This window comes from Taudactylus pleione, unplaced genomic scaffold, assembly GCF_031769625.1.
Source record: "Taudactylus pleione unplaced genomic scaffold, aTauple2 ptg000397bl, whole genome shotgun sequence".
Classification (NCBI taxonomy): Eukaryota; Metazoa; Chordata; class Amphibia; order Anura; family Myobatrachidae; genus Taudactylus; species Taudactylus pleione.
Genome location: NW_028284799.1, coordinates 6570760 through 6590167, shown reverse-complemented (window position 1 = coordinate 6590167; position 19408 = coordinate 6570760). Strand labels below are relative to the sequence as shown.

Below are 19408 nucleotides of genomic sequence, written 5' to 3'. Positions count from 1 at the left end.
TGCAGTCTCCTTGGCCAGCAGCGCACTGATAGACTCTGGGCACTAGAGCAGTGTTGGCTAACCTTGACACTCCAGCTGTTGTGGAACTATATATCCCAGCATGCCCTGCCACAGTTTTAGCATGCCCTAATAGCAAAACTGTAGCAGTGCATGCTGGGTTATGTAGTTCCATAACAGCTGGAGTGTCAAGGTTAGCCAACACTGCACTAGAGTGTGCCCAGAGTCTATAGCGCATGCACAGGTCACTGGGAAAATGGCCGTGACGGCCATTTTCCCTGTACTGTGTATGCACAAAATGATAGGACAATGGTCCCACTGCTGACACCAGTGCCGACATGGGGCTCCAGAGAGGAAAGTATAATATGGGTGCAAGGTGTGCGGTGTGGGCAACCTCTGGACCCAGGGGCCTGTGTGCACCGCACACCCTGCATCCATTATAAATACGCCCCTGCTACTCATCTCCTCCAGGGGGAGAGGATCTCCATTCCATGCAGTAAACTTCAGCTCACTTTTGGATTATGGACCGCCATTATCTCCTGCTGTGGGCATTAGATTTCCCAAGTGGTACAATCCTTCAAATGACTTACCAGTGTAAGTGCAACCAGCGCAATCATTCAATCATTATTAGGCCAAAAATAAACTCTACACCGCTATAGACATTTAAATCTATGTGGGCTTCTATGCGGTTTATTGTTTTTATATCTATGTGGTTTTATGTTATGATATTTCATCAATTAAATCTATAGTAATATTATAAGAACATTGTGTCTGTCTGTCCGTTCCAAGTTGACGCATAAACTACTGAACCGATTTTCATAAAAAATGCATAAGTCTGTAGTGAAATCTCCTAGAAATAACCTGCACTTTGTTTCATCTCAATCCATCAAGTTAAAGCTGAGCAACAAAAAAACAAAAAACACATTTATTAACATCATTGGTGGAAGAGATAGGTGTGGCACCATACGTGCGGCCGGAAAGGTGCTTTGGGCCCACATTCACTTGAATAGGATAGGCTACATAGCAGTATATACACAGTGCACACTGTGATAATGGTGTGAGTGGTGGGTGAAGACGCTGATGCCACCAGTCTGAATAGCGCTGCGACAGGGAACCTATGCAAAGCAATACAGCTATAAGACTTCAAATAAAAAACAATGTTGGCAGAAGTGATTTCACCGTGGGCAACAGCTAGTTGTTTCATAAATTCCTATCTACAGTGCTTTATTCATATCTAATTTATTGACTTCTTGATAATTCGTCTCAGCGCTGTTCTTCCCATTATTTCCTGCTTTGTAATGAGGCAGACAACGCCACCTCTCACCTGCACCTCATTCTTTTTTTAGCTCAAGCAGGGTACACACTAGACGATATGTCATCTGATCCGGCGGATCGGACGACATATCCACCATGGGCAGTGTGTACACGCTATGTCGCTGACGATGCTGTTGCGCCGTCGCTCCAGGCATCAGCAAGTGTGTACGCAATTACCGATCCTGGCACCCCTGCTGGACTCACCGCACAACACATTGGGTTGGGAACACATCGTTAAATTTGTACCCAGCAGTGTCAGAGGTTGCCTACTTTATTATTCCAGCAAGGAGTGGCAAGGCAGCCTCAACCTTCTCCACTGGCCTGCTCTACTGGGACCAACTGCTCCTCAAAACGCTCTCAATAACTACCGAACTAATACACATCACTCTAAACCTACTCCGCTCACCTTCTTTATGCCACATACTCAATTTCACCACACTTTGATCAAAACTCCTTTCTCCAGCATCCTGTTTTTCCCTCCCCTATAATTCATACTTCAGTGTTTCTCTCCTTGCCCATCTGCACCCCAATGAACTATTCTAACTCCTATACCCAGTTCACTTACTGACATACAGAAGCGAAAATAAACCTCCCACTCAGAAATCCTCCTCTCATATTCTCTTTCCCACCTTGTGCTTTCTTATAGATGGCTGGTGACATTTCACCCAACCCCAGCTCCCTAGTAACCTCCATTAACTAGTGACGCTCTTCTTTTAGGTCACCATTGACTGTGACCTCCGTGTTACTCTTCACCTCGACCTTCTAGAATACGCAATTCTCTTACCAAAGATGCAAAGTGCTTATCCATTCTGTAATCTCCCACAATTACTGCAGCATCCTTCTATGTGGCATTCCCTTCATCACCCATCTGTCCCTGCTTTAATTAGTCACTAATTCCATAATTGCTCTGACTCTCTCTCTGCTCAACATACACCACTCTCAACTTAAGCTGGGTACACGTACTGAGACGATGTTGGCACAATGTGTCGTTTCCGGCCGACAAATTCTTCAGAACCACCATTGATTTATGCATCTTAAACTATTCTACCTCAGTCTCTTAGATGAGCCTCTGACCAGTGCCATATCTCCTCTCTGATAACTCCTGCCTGCCTATGGTATTCCCTACCATGCCTATTTATACTCTCCCAAGCCTTCAAATCTTTATTCATTCTTTGAAAACCCATCTATTAAACATTATATTACTCACACCGGTCACCCCTTGACTACTGTCACAATTTCTACTCTAAAGGTGCATACACACGTAAAGATTTTCTGCCTAACCATCCAACTAGTTGATTGGTTGGAATGAAAATCTGGTAAGGTATGAAAGCAAATGACAATCAGCAATTTGCTCCCAAACGCTGGAAAAAGGACAAAAACTGTTGTTTGAACAAATTGTTTAGATCAAACATTTAACAAACTTGTCTAAATGACCATTTTCATCTGTTTTCCGGCATTTAGGAGCAAATTGCTGATCATCAGTTACTCCCATACGTTACCAGATTGTCATTCCAACCAATCAACTAGTTGGATGGTTGGACAGAAAATCTTTACGTGTGTATGCAGCTCTAGCCACACTAATTCTACGTGTCTCAGCTCTGTCCTTTTCCCAGTAAATTGTAAGCAGGGTGGAAGCCTACCCTTTGTTTTCAGATTTGCATTTAGTTTACCTACAGTACCTTGCATGACCCTATATCATTTATGCTCCATTTTCTCCACTATCCAGGAACCGTGTAACAATCTAGTGCTTTACATCAAATTAACAATAATAATGTAATTATTAATAATAAAAGGGTTTTGGGTCCCTTAAAACAACAAATAATAACTCCAGATTAATTGCCTAAGTAGGAAAAACACCTCTAAGTTTCTCTTAACACGATGGAATGACCTCAATAGAATATGTCAAGTTGCCAAGCAACCCATAAACATTGCTTCACCCAGAGCATCACTTCACGCAGAGTAATCTTGAAAGAAGACCGGATGTTGCTAGGCAACCAGCTGCAGATGTATGCCAAAGAACAGAAACCACAGGCCAAGTGTGCTAAAACCTATTCCAGTTCAGTTAGCATAGAGAAGAAAATAAATTCCAATTTACAAGTATAACAACAACCATCCCTGCATAGCTTCCACAATAACAACACGCCATAGTGTATGGGTGGCTGAACACAATTTGGAAGAAATTAAGAAGCAGAAAAGAAAATGCAAGAATCCATAGTAGTCTTGATACTATCAGCTCATTAGTGATTAACCACTCACTGAGTGAAAGTGACATGTCTCTCAGTCTAATCCAGAAGCACTGTTGAGATCATTGACAATCAACAGTTGATCAAAAATAAGGTAACATAAGCCAATACATGTCATTCTCCTCAGACGGCAATGAGCTTAACTTCTCCCTAAACTTTTTAAATGCACCAAATGATACTTTATAGTCTTAAATAAGATTTTTTTCATTTCTTTCCTGTCCACTGTACCTTTTGCCATTCATAAATGTAGCCTTTTTATATACAGATATTCCCTATATAGAGGAGCCTTTCATGCAGGAACATTAACAATCTCTATATTCTAAAGCTTAATACATCTTTTAATAGCATCAGAATACATTTAACACCTCTATTTTTCACAGTGAACCTACTAGCCACCATCTCATCCATGGATTCTAGTTTTATCTATGTATTGTTGAAGCTGGATTATTGGCCGAGACAAGATCAGTTTAAAATTGAATCGCAGCGACACCATCTTGCGACTGGCCGCAAGACGCCATCTTGGAAATGAGATGGCAAGACGCCATTTTGCGAATGGCCGCCTAAGCGCCATTTTAGATAAACTCAGTTTAGTACATGTGGCGATATTACTATTAGCATCATGCGATTGCATCTGTGACCATCGCCATAAGTTACGGCGATTCATCAAAAGCCCATTTCATGACGTAGTTTGGGTGCTCTGGATAAAGTGTATATAATTATAATTCCCCTAAAGGATATATTTCAGAAATGGCTGTACAGTATGTCAAAATTGGATTGCATTAGCTAAACAGAGCAAATGGCCACGTGACAACTAGCCTGTGTAGACAAGCCTCATGGACCTAACGTCTGCTCTCACTCCAGGTGACCCTGCTCGAATACAGCAAGAGGGTCGTTTGTAGCACCTTACATTAGCAGGCTTCCTGCAATAAAATACCTTCAAAGCCAAGAGTGTTATCTGAGGTTTGGGTCTTGTAGCTGTGCTAATTTGCATTTACACAAGAACCTGGAAGAACAAAGGACTGTACTTTTGAGCCTGGGAAGGATGGGGGCTGCTGAGAGAGGGGGGCGTGGAACTATAAGGCTCAGCATTCCACACTGCTAGGTGTTCACTTAGTTTAAGTGAGATTTAAGTGCACCATTTCTCATACACACATTAATACGCACAATTGCGCTGGTAACTAATAGCATATTAGCGAATGCATAGGATCCTGTATGAAAACGCTGTTTATTAGCTTCATGCGCACGCATCTGCCCCAAGTTAACCAGCGTCTTTACATCACACCCCGCATACTTACACATTACATATTCACATAAAAGGTTTAATAAGCTTTAAAGTATAAGATTTAAGTTTGTTCATTTAGCATAAATGCTGTGAAATAAAGATTATTTGGTAACTAACGTTTTATACATAAGTAAGCCGTGATTGGTATTGTACTGATGCGTACTCTTTCAACAGTATTCCGGTACCATCGGTGTGGAGATCGCATCATGCATTCTCAACTTATGGACCGCAGAGACTACAAGCAACAAAATGTACATTATATGAACAACTGTTAGGATGTTGTATGGGGCAGGAAACCAGAGACCCCCAGTTGTTAGAGGCTGGGTTGTGTCTATTTGAATGAACCTGTTAAATGCCTTGTAACATATGCCCTCTCCGTTTAGGACCAATGGTATTAGCAACAAACTTCTCTATTGTTTATTTCTGGGAGGTATAAATATGCTCTGACCCTGGGTTCCTAGTCTTTGTGCTGAATGCTGATTGACGAGGGGTTTCTTGCTGATGCCTAACATCTGGACCAGAGAGCGCTGCGTATGTATAATTGTACTTGGGTCTGTATAATCTCTGCGCTAAGATTATATGAGGATCATAGCGTGTAACTGCTGTACTTTTACTTGAATAATACTTTGTGCTTTGGAACCACATGTTCTAGGTCTGGAGTCTTTATTTACTGGATGACTGCGTACGCAAATTAGCGTCATCCTTAGAGGTTTATAGGAAGGATATTGAAGGTATAGGCAGGGGTATATAGAGGTTCAAAGGCAGTATCCTCAGTATCATTGCTGGTTATTAGTTGAATTGATTGATGCTCAATTATGACTATGTAACACAATGAAAAAAAAATGTTTTGTGAAGTGATTCTTCTCAAGTTTGATTGGTTATACATTACCCCATATAAGCTATGAGTAACAAGAATCTATTTATGGAGTACACATGGGCAAACCGATGACTTACGGAAACATCATAGTTCAATAGAACTACGGCCCCAACTGTGTGGAGTTTGTATATTCTCCCTGTGCTTGTGTGGGTTTCCTCTGGGTGCTCAGATTTCCTCCCACACTTCAAAAATATACTGGTAGGTTAATTGGGCCCCCAACAAAAATGATCCCTAGTGTGTGTATGTACATGTGGTAGGGAATATAGAGTGTAAGCTCCACTGGGGCAGGGACTGATGTGATGGGCCATATATTCTCTATAAAGGGCTGCGGAATATGTGTGCGCTATATAAATAACTGGTAATAAAATAAAAGTTCTTTGATTTCTTTTCAACTGGCATGCATGGCATTCATTAAAATAAGTACATGTCTTTTCTTACCTGTATTTGATCTAATAATTTGTAAATCTTCTGCATTTTGACCATGGCTTTCCTCAAGTTCAAATAGATCATGCAACTCCAGTTTACATTCAACAGACTTTACAATAATACAAACTAATCAAACAAAAAAAACCACACATTTACCATGTAAATGGTACAGCATATGTAGTGTTATATGACATTTACCAAAAGTTCTGCCCCGATGTTATGGTCATATATGCTTTACTTTGATACTGGCCAAACGTCAGCACAAGTTTGTCTTTTCTTACTTCATACAAATTGTATTCAGGTTAAAAACAACAAGACCATCATTTATAAATAACCAATATCTTTACTCTACATTATTTATAATTTGTTCAATCAACTAAAATATTTGGGTCATATTCTATTAATGTATCATGACTAAAATAAGGGGGGGGTTAGGATACTTAGAAAACCTGGTACAAAGTTGACCTAAATTTTGCATAAGCCCACTAGTAATTTCTTTAAGCATTCCCCCTTCTTACCATTGGGTTGGAGTCTGCGATGAGATCACGCAGCGAGTCCAGGAAGCCTTGATCCTCCACCATCTGTGCATTAATATCATGAAGTTTGGCAACACACACAGCAGCTGTCTTGCGCACATATGGGTCTTCATCCTTCAGGCATTTGCGCAGAGGCTCGCAGAGGTACTCTGTGATCTTATCTACACGGATGCAGCCCATGGTGCGCACAGCCAAGGCCCGAATCAGAGGGTTGGGGTCCTCACAATCCTAAGAAATATTATACTTGGTCACTACAAAAACTATTCTGTAAAACAATGGTGAACCAAGAGCATGTGACATACAGCCCTTTCCTGGAGAATTCCATGTACACAACTTCAAATCAGAACATAAAAATATAATCTAAAGCTTGTTAAACAGTTTTGGCATGCCAGAATATTATAAGTCTCTAGAAACATCTGTCAGAGCCTAAGTGAACATAACAGACTAAATGCCCAATAGATTTAGCATGTACAGTAGATGCATCTGTAATGCTCTGCTGAGTAGGTGTGAATACCTTCCCCATGTTTATCATTAGTATACTCAACACACTCCACTAGAAATGGGTTGTGTGGTTAGAGGAAAGCAGCATCGGTGACGCTGGCGTATCTGGTAAAAGGGGCATGCAAAGTTAGTAGGACTTCCATTTTTAGTTTAAAGTAGCCAGACACTTTGAATACACCAATGAAACAACAAATTCATGGTTGTTTTTGAACAACCTTATGGGCCGAAACTAGAATTCAATCAATCAGATCCTCCTGTTCAACTTAGTTAAAATATTTAATTATGATGGGGCCACAGGCGATTCTTCCCCTTCCCTTTCTTATTCTTCTCACTATTGATTAATAATTGAAATACGAATCTACTAAATTCTACTTTTTTTTTTTTTTTGAGAAGGACAAGATGTATGTACTAATAGAGCAAAAAAATCCTTTTTTTTTTGTAACTGTTAAATTCTAATTTCAATGTTGTATGTGATACAACTTTCTTTTTGTCAACAAATATATTGTACTCATATCTAAAATGTTATAGTATGTAGACATAATTACATTTTGTATATTTTATATGCAGCTTTTGTGACATGGTGCGTTAGCCTGCTGAATGTAGCCTTTTTAAGATAGACAGACTCTGGCCATAAAAGAATGCACATGGTAAGCAATACACAGGTAGGCTATAGCATTTAAATAATGCTCAGTTGGTATTAAGGTGCCTAATGCCAAGAAAACAAACCTCACACAATTACACCACCACCAGCCTGATCCATTTAAACATGGCAAGATGAATCCATGTTGTTTATGCATGTCTCACAAATTGAGATTTGTCAGACCAGGTAACAGTTTGTCAGTCTTCAACTGTCCAGTTTTGGTGAGATTCCACTGCCTCAGTTTCTCGTACTTAGCCGATAGGAGTGGAACATGATGTGGCCTTCTGTGGCCCATCAACTTAGAGGTTGGACTTGCTGTGCAGTCAGAGATGCTCATCTGCATCCTACTGGTGTAATGGACGATTATTTGGGTTACTGCTGATTTAATGGCACCTTGAACCAGCCCAGTCATTCTCCTCTGACCTCTATCATTAACTGCAGTTCACTGGATGATTTTTGTTTGTAGAGACTTTATAAGTAAAAATCCCTGGAGTTTCTGAGTAAAGGCACCCATACATCAGAGATTGATTGCAGCAATCGTGCAATTTGCAATCGATTGTGTATAAAAATCTTTCCCTCTTTCAATCGATTGTGGCAATTCTGCAATCGATTGAAAAAGGGAAAGATTTTAATACACAATCGATTGCAAATTGCACAATTGCTGCAAAAAATCTCTGATGTATGGGGCCTTTAGTCAAACCACCCAGTCTGGCATCAACAATCACTCTATGGTCAAAGTGACTGAGATCACAATGCTTGCCTATTCTGGCATTTGGTCTGAACCAGGGTTGGGGGGGGGGGAAAAAAAAAGTTATTTAAAAAAAAAAAAAAAAATTTGCATTAATGTTTTTATGAAAAAAATGGACTTCTGCTTATTATTTTAATACTGTGAAACAATGCTATTAGAAACCTTGATCAACCATGTTCTAATGCTTTCTAACATTAACAAACCAAAGTTATTAGTATTTTTTATCTCAGTAAAAATGAGCCAGACTAAAGGTGCATACGTCCAACCATCCAACTAGTTTATTGATTGGAATGAAAATCTGGTAAGGTATGAAAGCAAATGACAATCAGCAATTTGCTCCTAAACGCCGGAAAATGGACAAAAACTGTTGTTTGAACAAATTGTTTAGATCAAACATTTAACAAACTTGTCTGAATGACCATTTTCATCTGTTTTCTGGCATTTAGGAGCAAATTGCTGATTGTCATTTACTCCCATACATTACCAGATTTTCCTTCCAACCAACTAGTTGGATGGTTGGACAGAAAATCTTTACGTGTGTATGCAGCATTACTTCCACTCATCTCAGTAGGACTGAAGGTTTTGAATTGAAATAAACATGAAGGAGTTTAAACCATGAGGTGTTTCTCCGTTTGTTGCCTCTTTAAAATGTTGGAGTTGTTTACCCTTTAAGTTAGTTGATGCTAGGCAGATTTAGGGCCTGATTCAGACCCACTCGCGAGCGGCTGTCCGCTCGCAAGTGGGTCGATGTTATGGACTGAGCATGCGCACGACGGAGGGAGCTCCGTCGTGCTAATGCGCCAGACGCGACGAGCGAAGGAAAGTCCTTCGCTCGTTGTGTCCGATCAAAGGGGGCGTGCTGTCAATGTTGATTGACAGCACGCCCCCTTTGGTGGGCGTGCTGGGGGCGTGCCTCCCTGACGGGGGCGTTCCCACGGGAACGCCTCCCGTCAGAAGCCGGCCCACTGACATCACTAGTGATGTCAGTGGGAGTGATTTTGGCTCTGATAGAGCCAAAATCACTCCGGAGCTTGCGGTTAAAACCTCAACCGCAGGCTCCGGCTCGCAAATTCGATGGTCGCGATGGTCTCGACCATCACAATGCACGCTCGTATAGCCTGTGGGTGGTGACCCACAGCTATACGAGCGTCCAGGAGGACGCTCCATGAAAATGGAGGCCGGCCCTCATTCAGAGCGTGCGCTCTGCTCAGAGCGTCCGGCTCTGAATGAGGGCCTTAGTGCCTTTCTTATCTGGTTCACCCTTGCTATATCTCTGTTGTGTGTGGATTTACTGTATTGGTTCAGGTCATTCTACTGAAGACCACTAGCAACAATAATGTGGAATACCAGAAGGATTCCTTTAAAAACAAAGTTCTATTCTGCGGTGACTTCTTAAAAAAAGCCTGCGTGTTTTTTGTTTTTGATTTTTTAAAACCAGCCAACCCTGATCGGAACAACAAACTTCTTTGCAGATGGCTAACATGCTTTTATGCATTTAGTTGCTGTAACATGATTGGCTGATTAAATATTTGTATTAACAACCAGGTGTACTTAATAAAGTGGTCAATTTGTGTATATATACACATACATAAAAATAAATGCATATATTTTATATTTTTAAAATCAGACAGCTACCTTGACAAAGCTGTTAACAGCCATTATAGCCATGTCTGGCTGGCTCTTGGCATAGTTCATCAGGTACAGGTACACAAGTTTCTTCAGCTCCAGGTTGTCTGTCTGCATGCAATTCACTACATCTGGAAACAGGGAACTGTAGCAGAGGGGGAAAAACATCAAAAAGTGAACCTTGAATTGAATTTGTACAGACACATTATTAAAATGTTTTGTGAGACTAGGTCCAAGCCATGGTTATGGTATCAGTAGTCTTCTTTCTTTTGTGTGTTTTGTCTGCAGTTTTGAAATTAGCAAGGAGAGACCATTTTGTAGCCAGATTTTTTGAATAATCACAGCAGCACAGAATATTTCAGGAGAGAAGTGTGTTGATCTTCTGGGAGGCAGTTACCTGTCCAACTGTGTGATCATGTAAAGGAGGACAGGGCTGCATGTGACAGGGGCAGTGTGAGGAGGATAATACATGCAAACACATTTTCAGGCAGAAGGTGGCTGGTGAGAGTCCAATCAAATTAGACGGTAACACTAGTGTTAAACACTCTTCCAAATGAAATAATGTGAATACATCCAACAGGTTATCTGACTAACGATTTTAACAGCTGCATATAAAACCATAAAAAATTAACACACACAGTTTAAAAAGTACATTAGCTATTCTGCGCACAATGAAAATACCTATGCAACACAAAGGGAACATCTCTCTTTATGAGATACTATACCTAGAGAACTGCAAATTCATTTAGACCCAGAGGTTGTGCCGACTATGGTTAAATGATCATTAGATTTGTTTTAATGCCTCACAAGACTCTTTGTCTTCTGAGATAATTTTTATTATCTTTTTTCCAGGATAGAGAGGGCTTCCTTTATATTATTTTATTTTATAACATTAAGTAGTGATCCACAGAAAACATATTTGCAATTTTTCATAACTCTTCCCATTTATTTTCCTTAAAAATATAGTTCCAGGTTTCTTGACCTGATGTTTTAAATGGTAGCTTTACACCATAGTTTTATCCAGAGTTTCTTGAGGTTAGATTTTCTGCTTATTTTTCATATAGAATGCAGAAGTTCAGCAATCTATAATTTTTTTAAATAGCCTTCTCCCCTCACCTAGCAGAATAATGAAATAAATTAATCAACCAGTTGCTGTTCCCCTTAATTGACCATTGGACTTAAATAAGGTAGCACCTAAAAGTTATTGTTATTGCCTAACAATCATCCGCATCATCTCAGGGTAGTGGATGCACAGCTCTCCCAATCTATTCCTTTATTCGATGCAGTGGGAATCATTTTTGATTTCCTAGTTAATTTTATGGTTTGTTTTAGGACATAAGTGACTATTGTAGTAACCCATTGAACTATCTCAAAAAAATGTGTTATATAAGGAAAAGGAGCAAAAATAGGATTTTGGTACTTACCATTAACTCCCTTTCTCCGAATCCATAGGGGACACTGGAGTATACACAATGGGGTATAGACGGGTGATAAGTGGATCCTGGCACTTTAAATTTCTTCAGAAGTTTAGCTGGCTCCTCCCCCTCTATACCCCACTCGAACTTAGTTAAGATTAATCAAGGCCGAGCGGAAACAGAGAGAAGAGCAATAGAAAGAGGAGAGACCGGGAAGAACCAACTAGGAAAAGTCGAAGACGAAAACAACATCGGTTTCAAGCAGACACAATGCAAACCTACAAGATGTAACAGAAAACTTACCAGACACTGCAACAAGGAACAGCGCTGAGAGGACGTCCAGTGTCTCCTATGGATTCGGAGAAAGGGATTTAACGGTAAGTACCAAAATCCTATTTTCTCCTTCATCCACTAGGGGACACTGGAGTATACACAATGGGGATGACTCAAAGCTGACATCCCGTGTGGGAAGGCGCTGAGAACTGCAGAACTGGTTGACAGTAAATAGGAATCGCCAAGGATAAACGGTAGAACAGACCAAGCCTGAACTGGGCACCACACAGCCACCTGGCAAGCCGACACATAGAAGTGCGATGCCTGACTGCCCCTGAGGAACCCACAAAAAACACAGAGTATCAGAGGTCACTAACAAGACTCTGTCGAAGCCTGAATGCAACATAAAGGACAAGACTCAAGAAAAAATTAAGATATAACAACATCCAGAAGATGCCGCTACAGCTGACCAAAAAGAACCACAAAAAAGAACCATCAAGAAATACCTACCAGATATAAGGTGGTCGGCTTCGAATTAAGCACAGCCCGAACTAGGAACAAGTATGGATAGTGATGGACAGGACCACATGCTCTGACGTTACAGAGCGAAGGCAGAGCCGAGCCACATCGTGACAAAACAAGAGGCAGGAAACCAGCTAAGAGATGGAAAAATTGCCATCGACAGCAATTTCAGATTCGGGACAGGAAAAGCAGATATCAGGCTAAACTCGCTCCTCACAACCACAGCTGCGACAGCCACTCCGGTAACCAAAGAGCAATAGTGCAAGAAATATGAACCAGATCTGGTGAAGATAGTCCAGCTCACATGGAGACGGTCACAGACGGTTACCCACTTAGCTAGACCAAGTAGAATCACTAGGAGACTGACATGGAGAAGCACTACAGAGGCCCGAGAACCTGAGCCACTGTACACTGGGAGAGGACATGGACTAAATGGCAAACACCATTAGGAACGCACCAGCTAGGATCGCAATGGAGTAAAGAAACAAGGACACCTGTAGACTAGGATCACTTGTGCACCAATCAACAGATTGATGATGGGGGCACCTGTAAACTAGGATGACCTATGCCCCAATAAGGATTAAGGAAAACTATCAAGGCCAAATAAAAAAAACAAAGTCAGGTAGCAACCTTGCCCCCCCCAGGAGTGACCTATAGAAAACTCAGAGTAGGTTAGGTAGTGCAGAACCCCCATAAATCTTGATGGTCCTTCATACTTGGACACCAACCAGAGGAGCACTAAACCTGGAAAAAGACAGTACGCATTCAGTAATTCCCCAAATAAGGACTGAACGACCACCAGTGTAAAAAATACATAACAGGGCAACCCAGGTGAGCCAGAAACAAAAGTCCTCCAATTTCATCAAATAAGACAAAAAAGGATGCAGTCACCTCCAAATAAAACTGTGCTCTCTTCACTGAGAACCGAGTAGAACTGCACTACCTAATAGGTGCTTGTTTAGACACACTATTGTAGATAAACTAAGGAATGATCATTGATAGATAAAGCTTATCCCCTCTGGTGGGGATGCAGCTAAGCAAGGATACTGGAACTTGCCAACATGGCTTATACAACCTTAGTGCACCACATGCACCCTATCAGGGAGATCTGCAGTGGAATGCTTACGGAATGATCCAAACACACAGAGTACGGCTGACAATGTGTTTAGTTCCAGGAAGGAAGGATAAGTCTATAAGTATGAATAATTATTCTCTATCCTCTAACACATGATGGGGAACCTCAGGCAAGCAAGTCGTATAAGGCCTGCGGAATCATTTGGTCTGGCCCTCTGAGCTTTTTTCTGCTAGTCTCATTTGGCTAGCAGGGTGCCCAGAATGGCACCCTGCAGCCAGAATCTATGCAGCAGTGCCTCCTGGAGCTTCCTTAGGACACCTTAGACGGTCACACTGCTGCCCTTACAGCTCCCGAGCATTGCCGTAATCATCAAAGATTGTGGCCTCGCCCCATGTGACGTCACACGGAGGGGGCGCAGCCTGCACTGGCCCTGCAAATAATGTTATATATATCAAAATGGCCTTTGGCAGAAAAAAGGTTCCCCACCCCTGCTCTAATGGATATAACACCATAAGGAGATTTTTAACAGATACCAAATTGAAAAACCGTAGCTAGTCTGACCAGGGCTATCCGACCTAGGGGGATAGAATTAGTACAGTAACCTGATGCCATAGGATATGGTCGTGATGAGAAGGGAGGTACCTTATAAGGACAGAAGTCTGCTTTTACAGCAGTTTATGTGTAATGTCATGTGTGCGATGTCACACTGTGACCTTGTTACCCTTGTAAAGGGGATCTGTGTCAAGAGTGTCTTCCTATGACTGTAGAGCAAGCTCCTTACCTGCAAGCGAACTGGAGTCGTCTGGTCCCTTTGTGGATTCTACTGACCTCTCGTCAACGTCAGACACCAGTACTCTCCTGCAGGTACCAAAAGGTTCCGTAGGTAGTCAAAGCCTCTACCTCTACATCCTGGTCATGGAGACCTGAACTACTTCTTGTAAAAATTGTACCGTGTGTGAAAAGATTAGCAGAGCTGTTAGTGGAGACATTTATGGTCCCACAAGTGACCCCCAGATCAAAACTCACAAAATCACAACATTGTAAGGACAGAGGGTCTCATTCAGACCCGGTCGCAAGCACCGATGTGCTTGCAACTGAGTCGATAGTTAGCCCTGCGCGTGTGCAAGCCCCGGAGCGAAAGAGAAACTCTCTCGCTCCGGAGATCTCTACAAAAGGGGCGGCTGTCGATGTTCGCGATGGTGTCGCTTACCTAACGACCAGGAGGCCGCACTTCAAAAATTAAGCGGCCGCCCTCATTCAGAACGAGCGCTCGCTTCTTGCGAGCGCCTCTGAATGAGGGCCAGAGTCCCCTGGGAAACAACAAGAACTCTCAGACTAAATAGACTGGGTCAGGGAGATACCAGACTTCACAGCCCCATAATCCGAGAGTGCTCTAATGGGGATGTACATACAGATATATGGATATGTAGATAAATATGATCAGACGGTCTCATGAATCCATCTACTAAAGGAGATAGAGTTCAAAGCTTACAGAATCAACCTAATTAGTGTATCTATCCGCCAGAGGCGTGAGGTTACGGTATATGCATGAAGATGTCTCATTCCTCAGTAGGTAAAGATAGCTATCCAACAGCAAAATTTTGCACATGTAAGTTCCAACCGCAGAATTGCTTCACCTAGGGGCTCTAGAAAAAGGGCGTATCAGATATTAAACTGACAATAACAGATATTACACTAGATCATAGCCGAATCAAGAAGTGATCTGTTAGACAGTAGAATATATTTTCTAGATCAGAGAAGACAGAGGAAAACAGGAAAAACGGCATAAATCTCCTAGTAGGGGGGACATGTCTAGAGATAAAAATATGAGATATGGTAAGAACTTACCCTTGTTATCTCTATTTCTACGAAGTCCATAGGGTTCCACAGGATACCTTGGGGTATAGGCGATGGCGGCAGACATCCAGGCACCACAGAGTTAAATTTCCAGCCTCCCAGGATGCACTAGGGTCCCTCTCCTACACCCCGCCCCCGAGCCTCAGGCCACTCAGTTTCGTAACAAGCCATAGGCCGGAGCAGGAGCAAAAAAAGAGAGAGAAGACAGTCTGGAACACACAAGAATCACATTCTCACCAGAAGGAGACGGAGAAACCGGTGACCAGATCAAAGCCCATCTGCAGTACAGGTGCGACAGGGCGGGAGTCCTGTGGAACCCTATGAACTTCGTAGAAATAGAGATAACAAGGGTAAGTTCTTACCATATCTCATATTTTCTACTGCAGGATCCATAGGGTATCCACAGGATACCTTGGGGATGTCCCAAAGCAGTATCCTTTAAGGGCGGGGACGCTCCTGTGCTGTAAGGAGAATCCACCGCCGAAAGAAAGCATCCTGAGAGGCGAAGGTATCAAAAACATAATACCTTACAAAAATATGGACAGATGACCACGTGGCTGCCAATCACCGCTGAACCGCTGAAGCGCCACGTCGAGCTGACCACGAAGGACCCACAGACCTAGTGGAAGAGCTTTAATAGAGGATGGAACAGGAAGACCCGTGAATCCATCCTGCCAAAGTTAGCGCAGTGGCAGGCCAACCCTTTGAATGGAAACCAGAAAGGACAAAACCGAGGGTCTGATTTCCTAAACGGACTGGTACGGTCAACTTAAATTCTTAGAGCCCGTACCACATCCAAAGAGGCCTCACCAGCAGAAAGGACTGGGGAAGTAAAGGCAGGTACTATAATTTCCTCATTGATGTGGAAACTAGACACCACCGTAGGTAAAAAACCAGGGCAAGTGCGAAGCACTGCCCAGTTCCTAGGAAAGATGAGAAAAAGGGAGGTCTACATGACACAGCCCCCCATTCTGAGATCCTACCGGCCAAATCAATGGCCAGAAGGAATACATTCCTAGCCGAAAGCCATTTGAAATCCACTGAGCCCAGTGGATCAAATGGCGGTCCTCAGAGAGCCCTAAAGACCACAGCCAAATCCCAAGGAGCCACAGGTGGAACAAAGAGATGCTGAATATAATGTACACCCTGCACAAAGGTGCAGACATCAGGAAGAGGTTTAATCCAACGATGAAACCAACAGGGCAGAAACCTGCACCTTCAGGTAAGCAAGGCGAAGACCGTCATCTAAGCCCACTTGTAGGAAAGCCAACACTCTGGATATCCATAATACCAGAGGAGCATAGCCTGTAGGGCGACACAACTGAAAGAAAGTATGCCATACCTGATGGTAAATTCTTGCAGATAAAATCTTCCGAGCTCGTAGCATGGACATAGGTCCTGTTAACTATAGAGCTGGAAAAACTCCTAGACCTTAAGAGGGCAGTCGTCAAGGACAGACAACCCAGGTCTGGGTATCAGCCAGGATCCTGAGACAACAGGTCCGGTCGTAGAGGTAACAGCTTCGGAGTGTTAACTGAAACACTCCAAAGATCTGAGTAATAGTGCCGTCTGGCCCACGCACGCGCTATCAGCAGGAGCGCGCCTCCTTCTTGCTATTATTGGAGGAAGAAGGGATAACGGAGGGACGAGGTACACAACTTGGAAGGTCCACTGGACCAACATACGTCTACCATAAGAGTCTCATCTCTGAAAGGCTCCACTTGTTCACCAGAAGATTGAACACCTCCTGATGAAGAGGACATTTCCCTGAATGCACGTCCTGACGGCTGGGAAAGCCTGCTTTCCATCTGAGGATTCCTGAATGAACACTGCCAATGACGGCAGGGATATAGCCTTCCACCCAAGCCAGAATCCGGGACACCACTGTTAGTGTCGCCCGACTTCGGGAACCTCCTAGGTGGTTTACCTAAGCCATCATGATGGCGTTGTCAGACTGTACCTGCACGGTATTTCCGTGGAGGACCTGTCCTGTATGCTGGAGAACCTTGAATACTGCTCTAAGTTCTCATATGTTTATGGGAAGCGCAAAAACTACTGGTGTCCACCTGCCCTGGAACAAGTGTGGACCCATCACTGCTTCCCAGCCACGGATACTGGCGTCCGTCGAGGGACCCTGTCCGCAATCCCAAAGGGGGGTGCCCCTTGTTTAGGTGAGCTTTCCGCAGCCACCAGGCCAGAGAGAGACAAACCTCCGGGGAAAGCACTATCGACTTTATCCTATGGGGCAACCCATCCCATCCGGAGAGGATCAAGTTTTATAGAGGTTCAGAGTGACACTGGGTACTCTCCACCATGTCGAACAGCGACACCCTGGAACCCAGGAACCACATTGCCGAGTGAATAGACACTCGGCGACTCTGCAGGCAACTGCGTACCTTTGCCTGTAATGCAGAGATCTTTTTCTCAATCACAAAGATCCTCAGATGTTGGGATATGGAGCATCCTCTGCGAAGAATCAGAGAGGACCATTTCCAGTGTATCAGTCAGCCCTAACGTAGCAACACAGATATTGTCCGTTGCAGATGGCACTGAAGTATCTCTGGACACTCTGGTAGCACCAGGAGGTCGCCCGGATTGGGTAACAAGCGGACCCCCTGCATCCGCAGGTGGGCTGCCATAACTGACATGACCCTGGTAAAACTGGAAATGCTTATCGACCACTGCAAACCTGAGGAAAAACACTGGTGTTCTAAGAAAATAGGGACATTCAGGTAGTCACCCTGAATATATCCAACGACACCACAAAATTCCCAGGCTCCATTGAATGATGGAATGCAGGGTCCCCCTCCTGAACCGAGGAACCCTTAAAAATTTGTTGAAGGATTCGAGATTGAGGATGTCCAGATAAGACCCATTGGGGTTCTGTACCAGGAAGAGGATGGAGTAATACCTCGTTCCCCTTTGGGGCAACGAATAGGTACTATAACTCCTGCCTGGAGCATAGAGCGTAACACCCTCAAAAATTACAGGGCCTTGTCTTGAATTGACAGAAGACCTGTAACGAAAACCCGTCTGGGAGGCGTTTACCGGGAGGAGAGGACATACCTTCAAGAAAATACTTCTCTTACCCCAGTGGCCGTGGAGGTCAGACACCAGCACTGGGCGAACTGGAAAAGCCGGCCTCCAACTCTGGGGTCCCCTGAGAGGAGGCCCGTCCCGTGAGGCTGAAGGCTTATAGTCCAACTTGGGAGTAGGACGTCTTGTACTCCAAGCCTGTTCTTATGGTTCAGCAGATTTCCTGGCTACTGACTGTCTTGGAAAACTTTATTTTAGACTTAGCCCGGCCTCACAGGGCCGAAAAGACGAAGCCCCAGACCCCGATGGGACTGTAGCCGATGGCAGACACGCAGACGTAACTGCGGCCTGTGGGGCCACAATTGTGTCCAGATGAGGGCCAAACAGGACCTATCCCGTAAAAGGCAAAGCATTCCAAATGGAATCTGCGTCCGCTTTCCAAGAGCGCAACCACAGGGAGCGGCGAGCCGCTACTACTGCCGAGGAGAATCTGGAAAGGAGTAGGCTATATGTAAGACTGTCTCATTATAAACGTGGCTAAGTCTCTGAGAATTTGCCACTATCCACCTGCTCTGCTGGAGAGTCAGTGTGCAGAGATCCAGTTACCTACCCAGCGCTCCATGGCTCTAGCCCCCCAGCACACGGCCATAGCCGGCCTGGAAGCCCCTCCAGCAAGGGAATAATTTAGATTTTCAATATATTTGCACCTTGCAATGTGTAACCTCCTTCAAGGAGGACCTGGAGGGCATGGCAACGTAGCACTCCTCACTAGGCGTGTAACATGAGAATCTACCTGTAAAGGTAGCTCCCTTTTGGAAAAATAATTATCCGCAAAGGGGTATGCAAAAGGTCAACCGTTTTTGAGGCTGGAACCGCTTACCCGGATTTTCCACGCCTCCTCTAAATGATCCACCTGACCAGATAGAGGAAGGCATATTTGGGAGGCTGGAAATTTAACTCTGTGGTGCCTGGATGTCTGCTGCCATCGTCTATACCCCAAGGTATCCTGTGGATACCCTATGGACCCTGCAGTAGAAATT

At 43.5% G+C, this 19408-nt stretch overlaps 1 protein-coding gene and 1 pseudogene across 2 annotated transcripts in view; both read right to left on the bottom strand.

Annotated features, from left to right (window-relative positions):
• Positions 1-19408, bottom strand: part of AP2B1 (adaptor related protein complex 2 subunit beta 1) — a 143301-nt gene that overhangs the window by 101417 nt on the left and 22476 nt on the right. For both annotated transcript variants that reach the window (XM_088446385.1, XM_088446386.1), the window contains exons 4-5: positions 10200-10335; positions 6658-6903 (exon numbers count right to left, since the gene is read on the bottom strand). In XM_088446385.1, coding sequence (XP_088302511.1) covers positions 6658-6903; positions 10200-10335 — 382 coding nt within the window. The remainder of the gene's footprint in view (positions 1-6657; positions 6904-10199; positions 10336-19408) is intronic.
• Positions 15024-15198, bottom strand: LOC148506743 (U2 spliceosomal RNA; annotated as a pseudogene).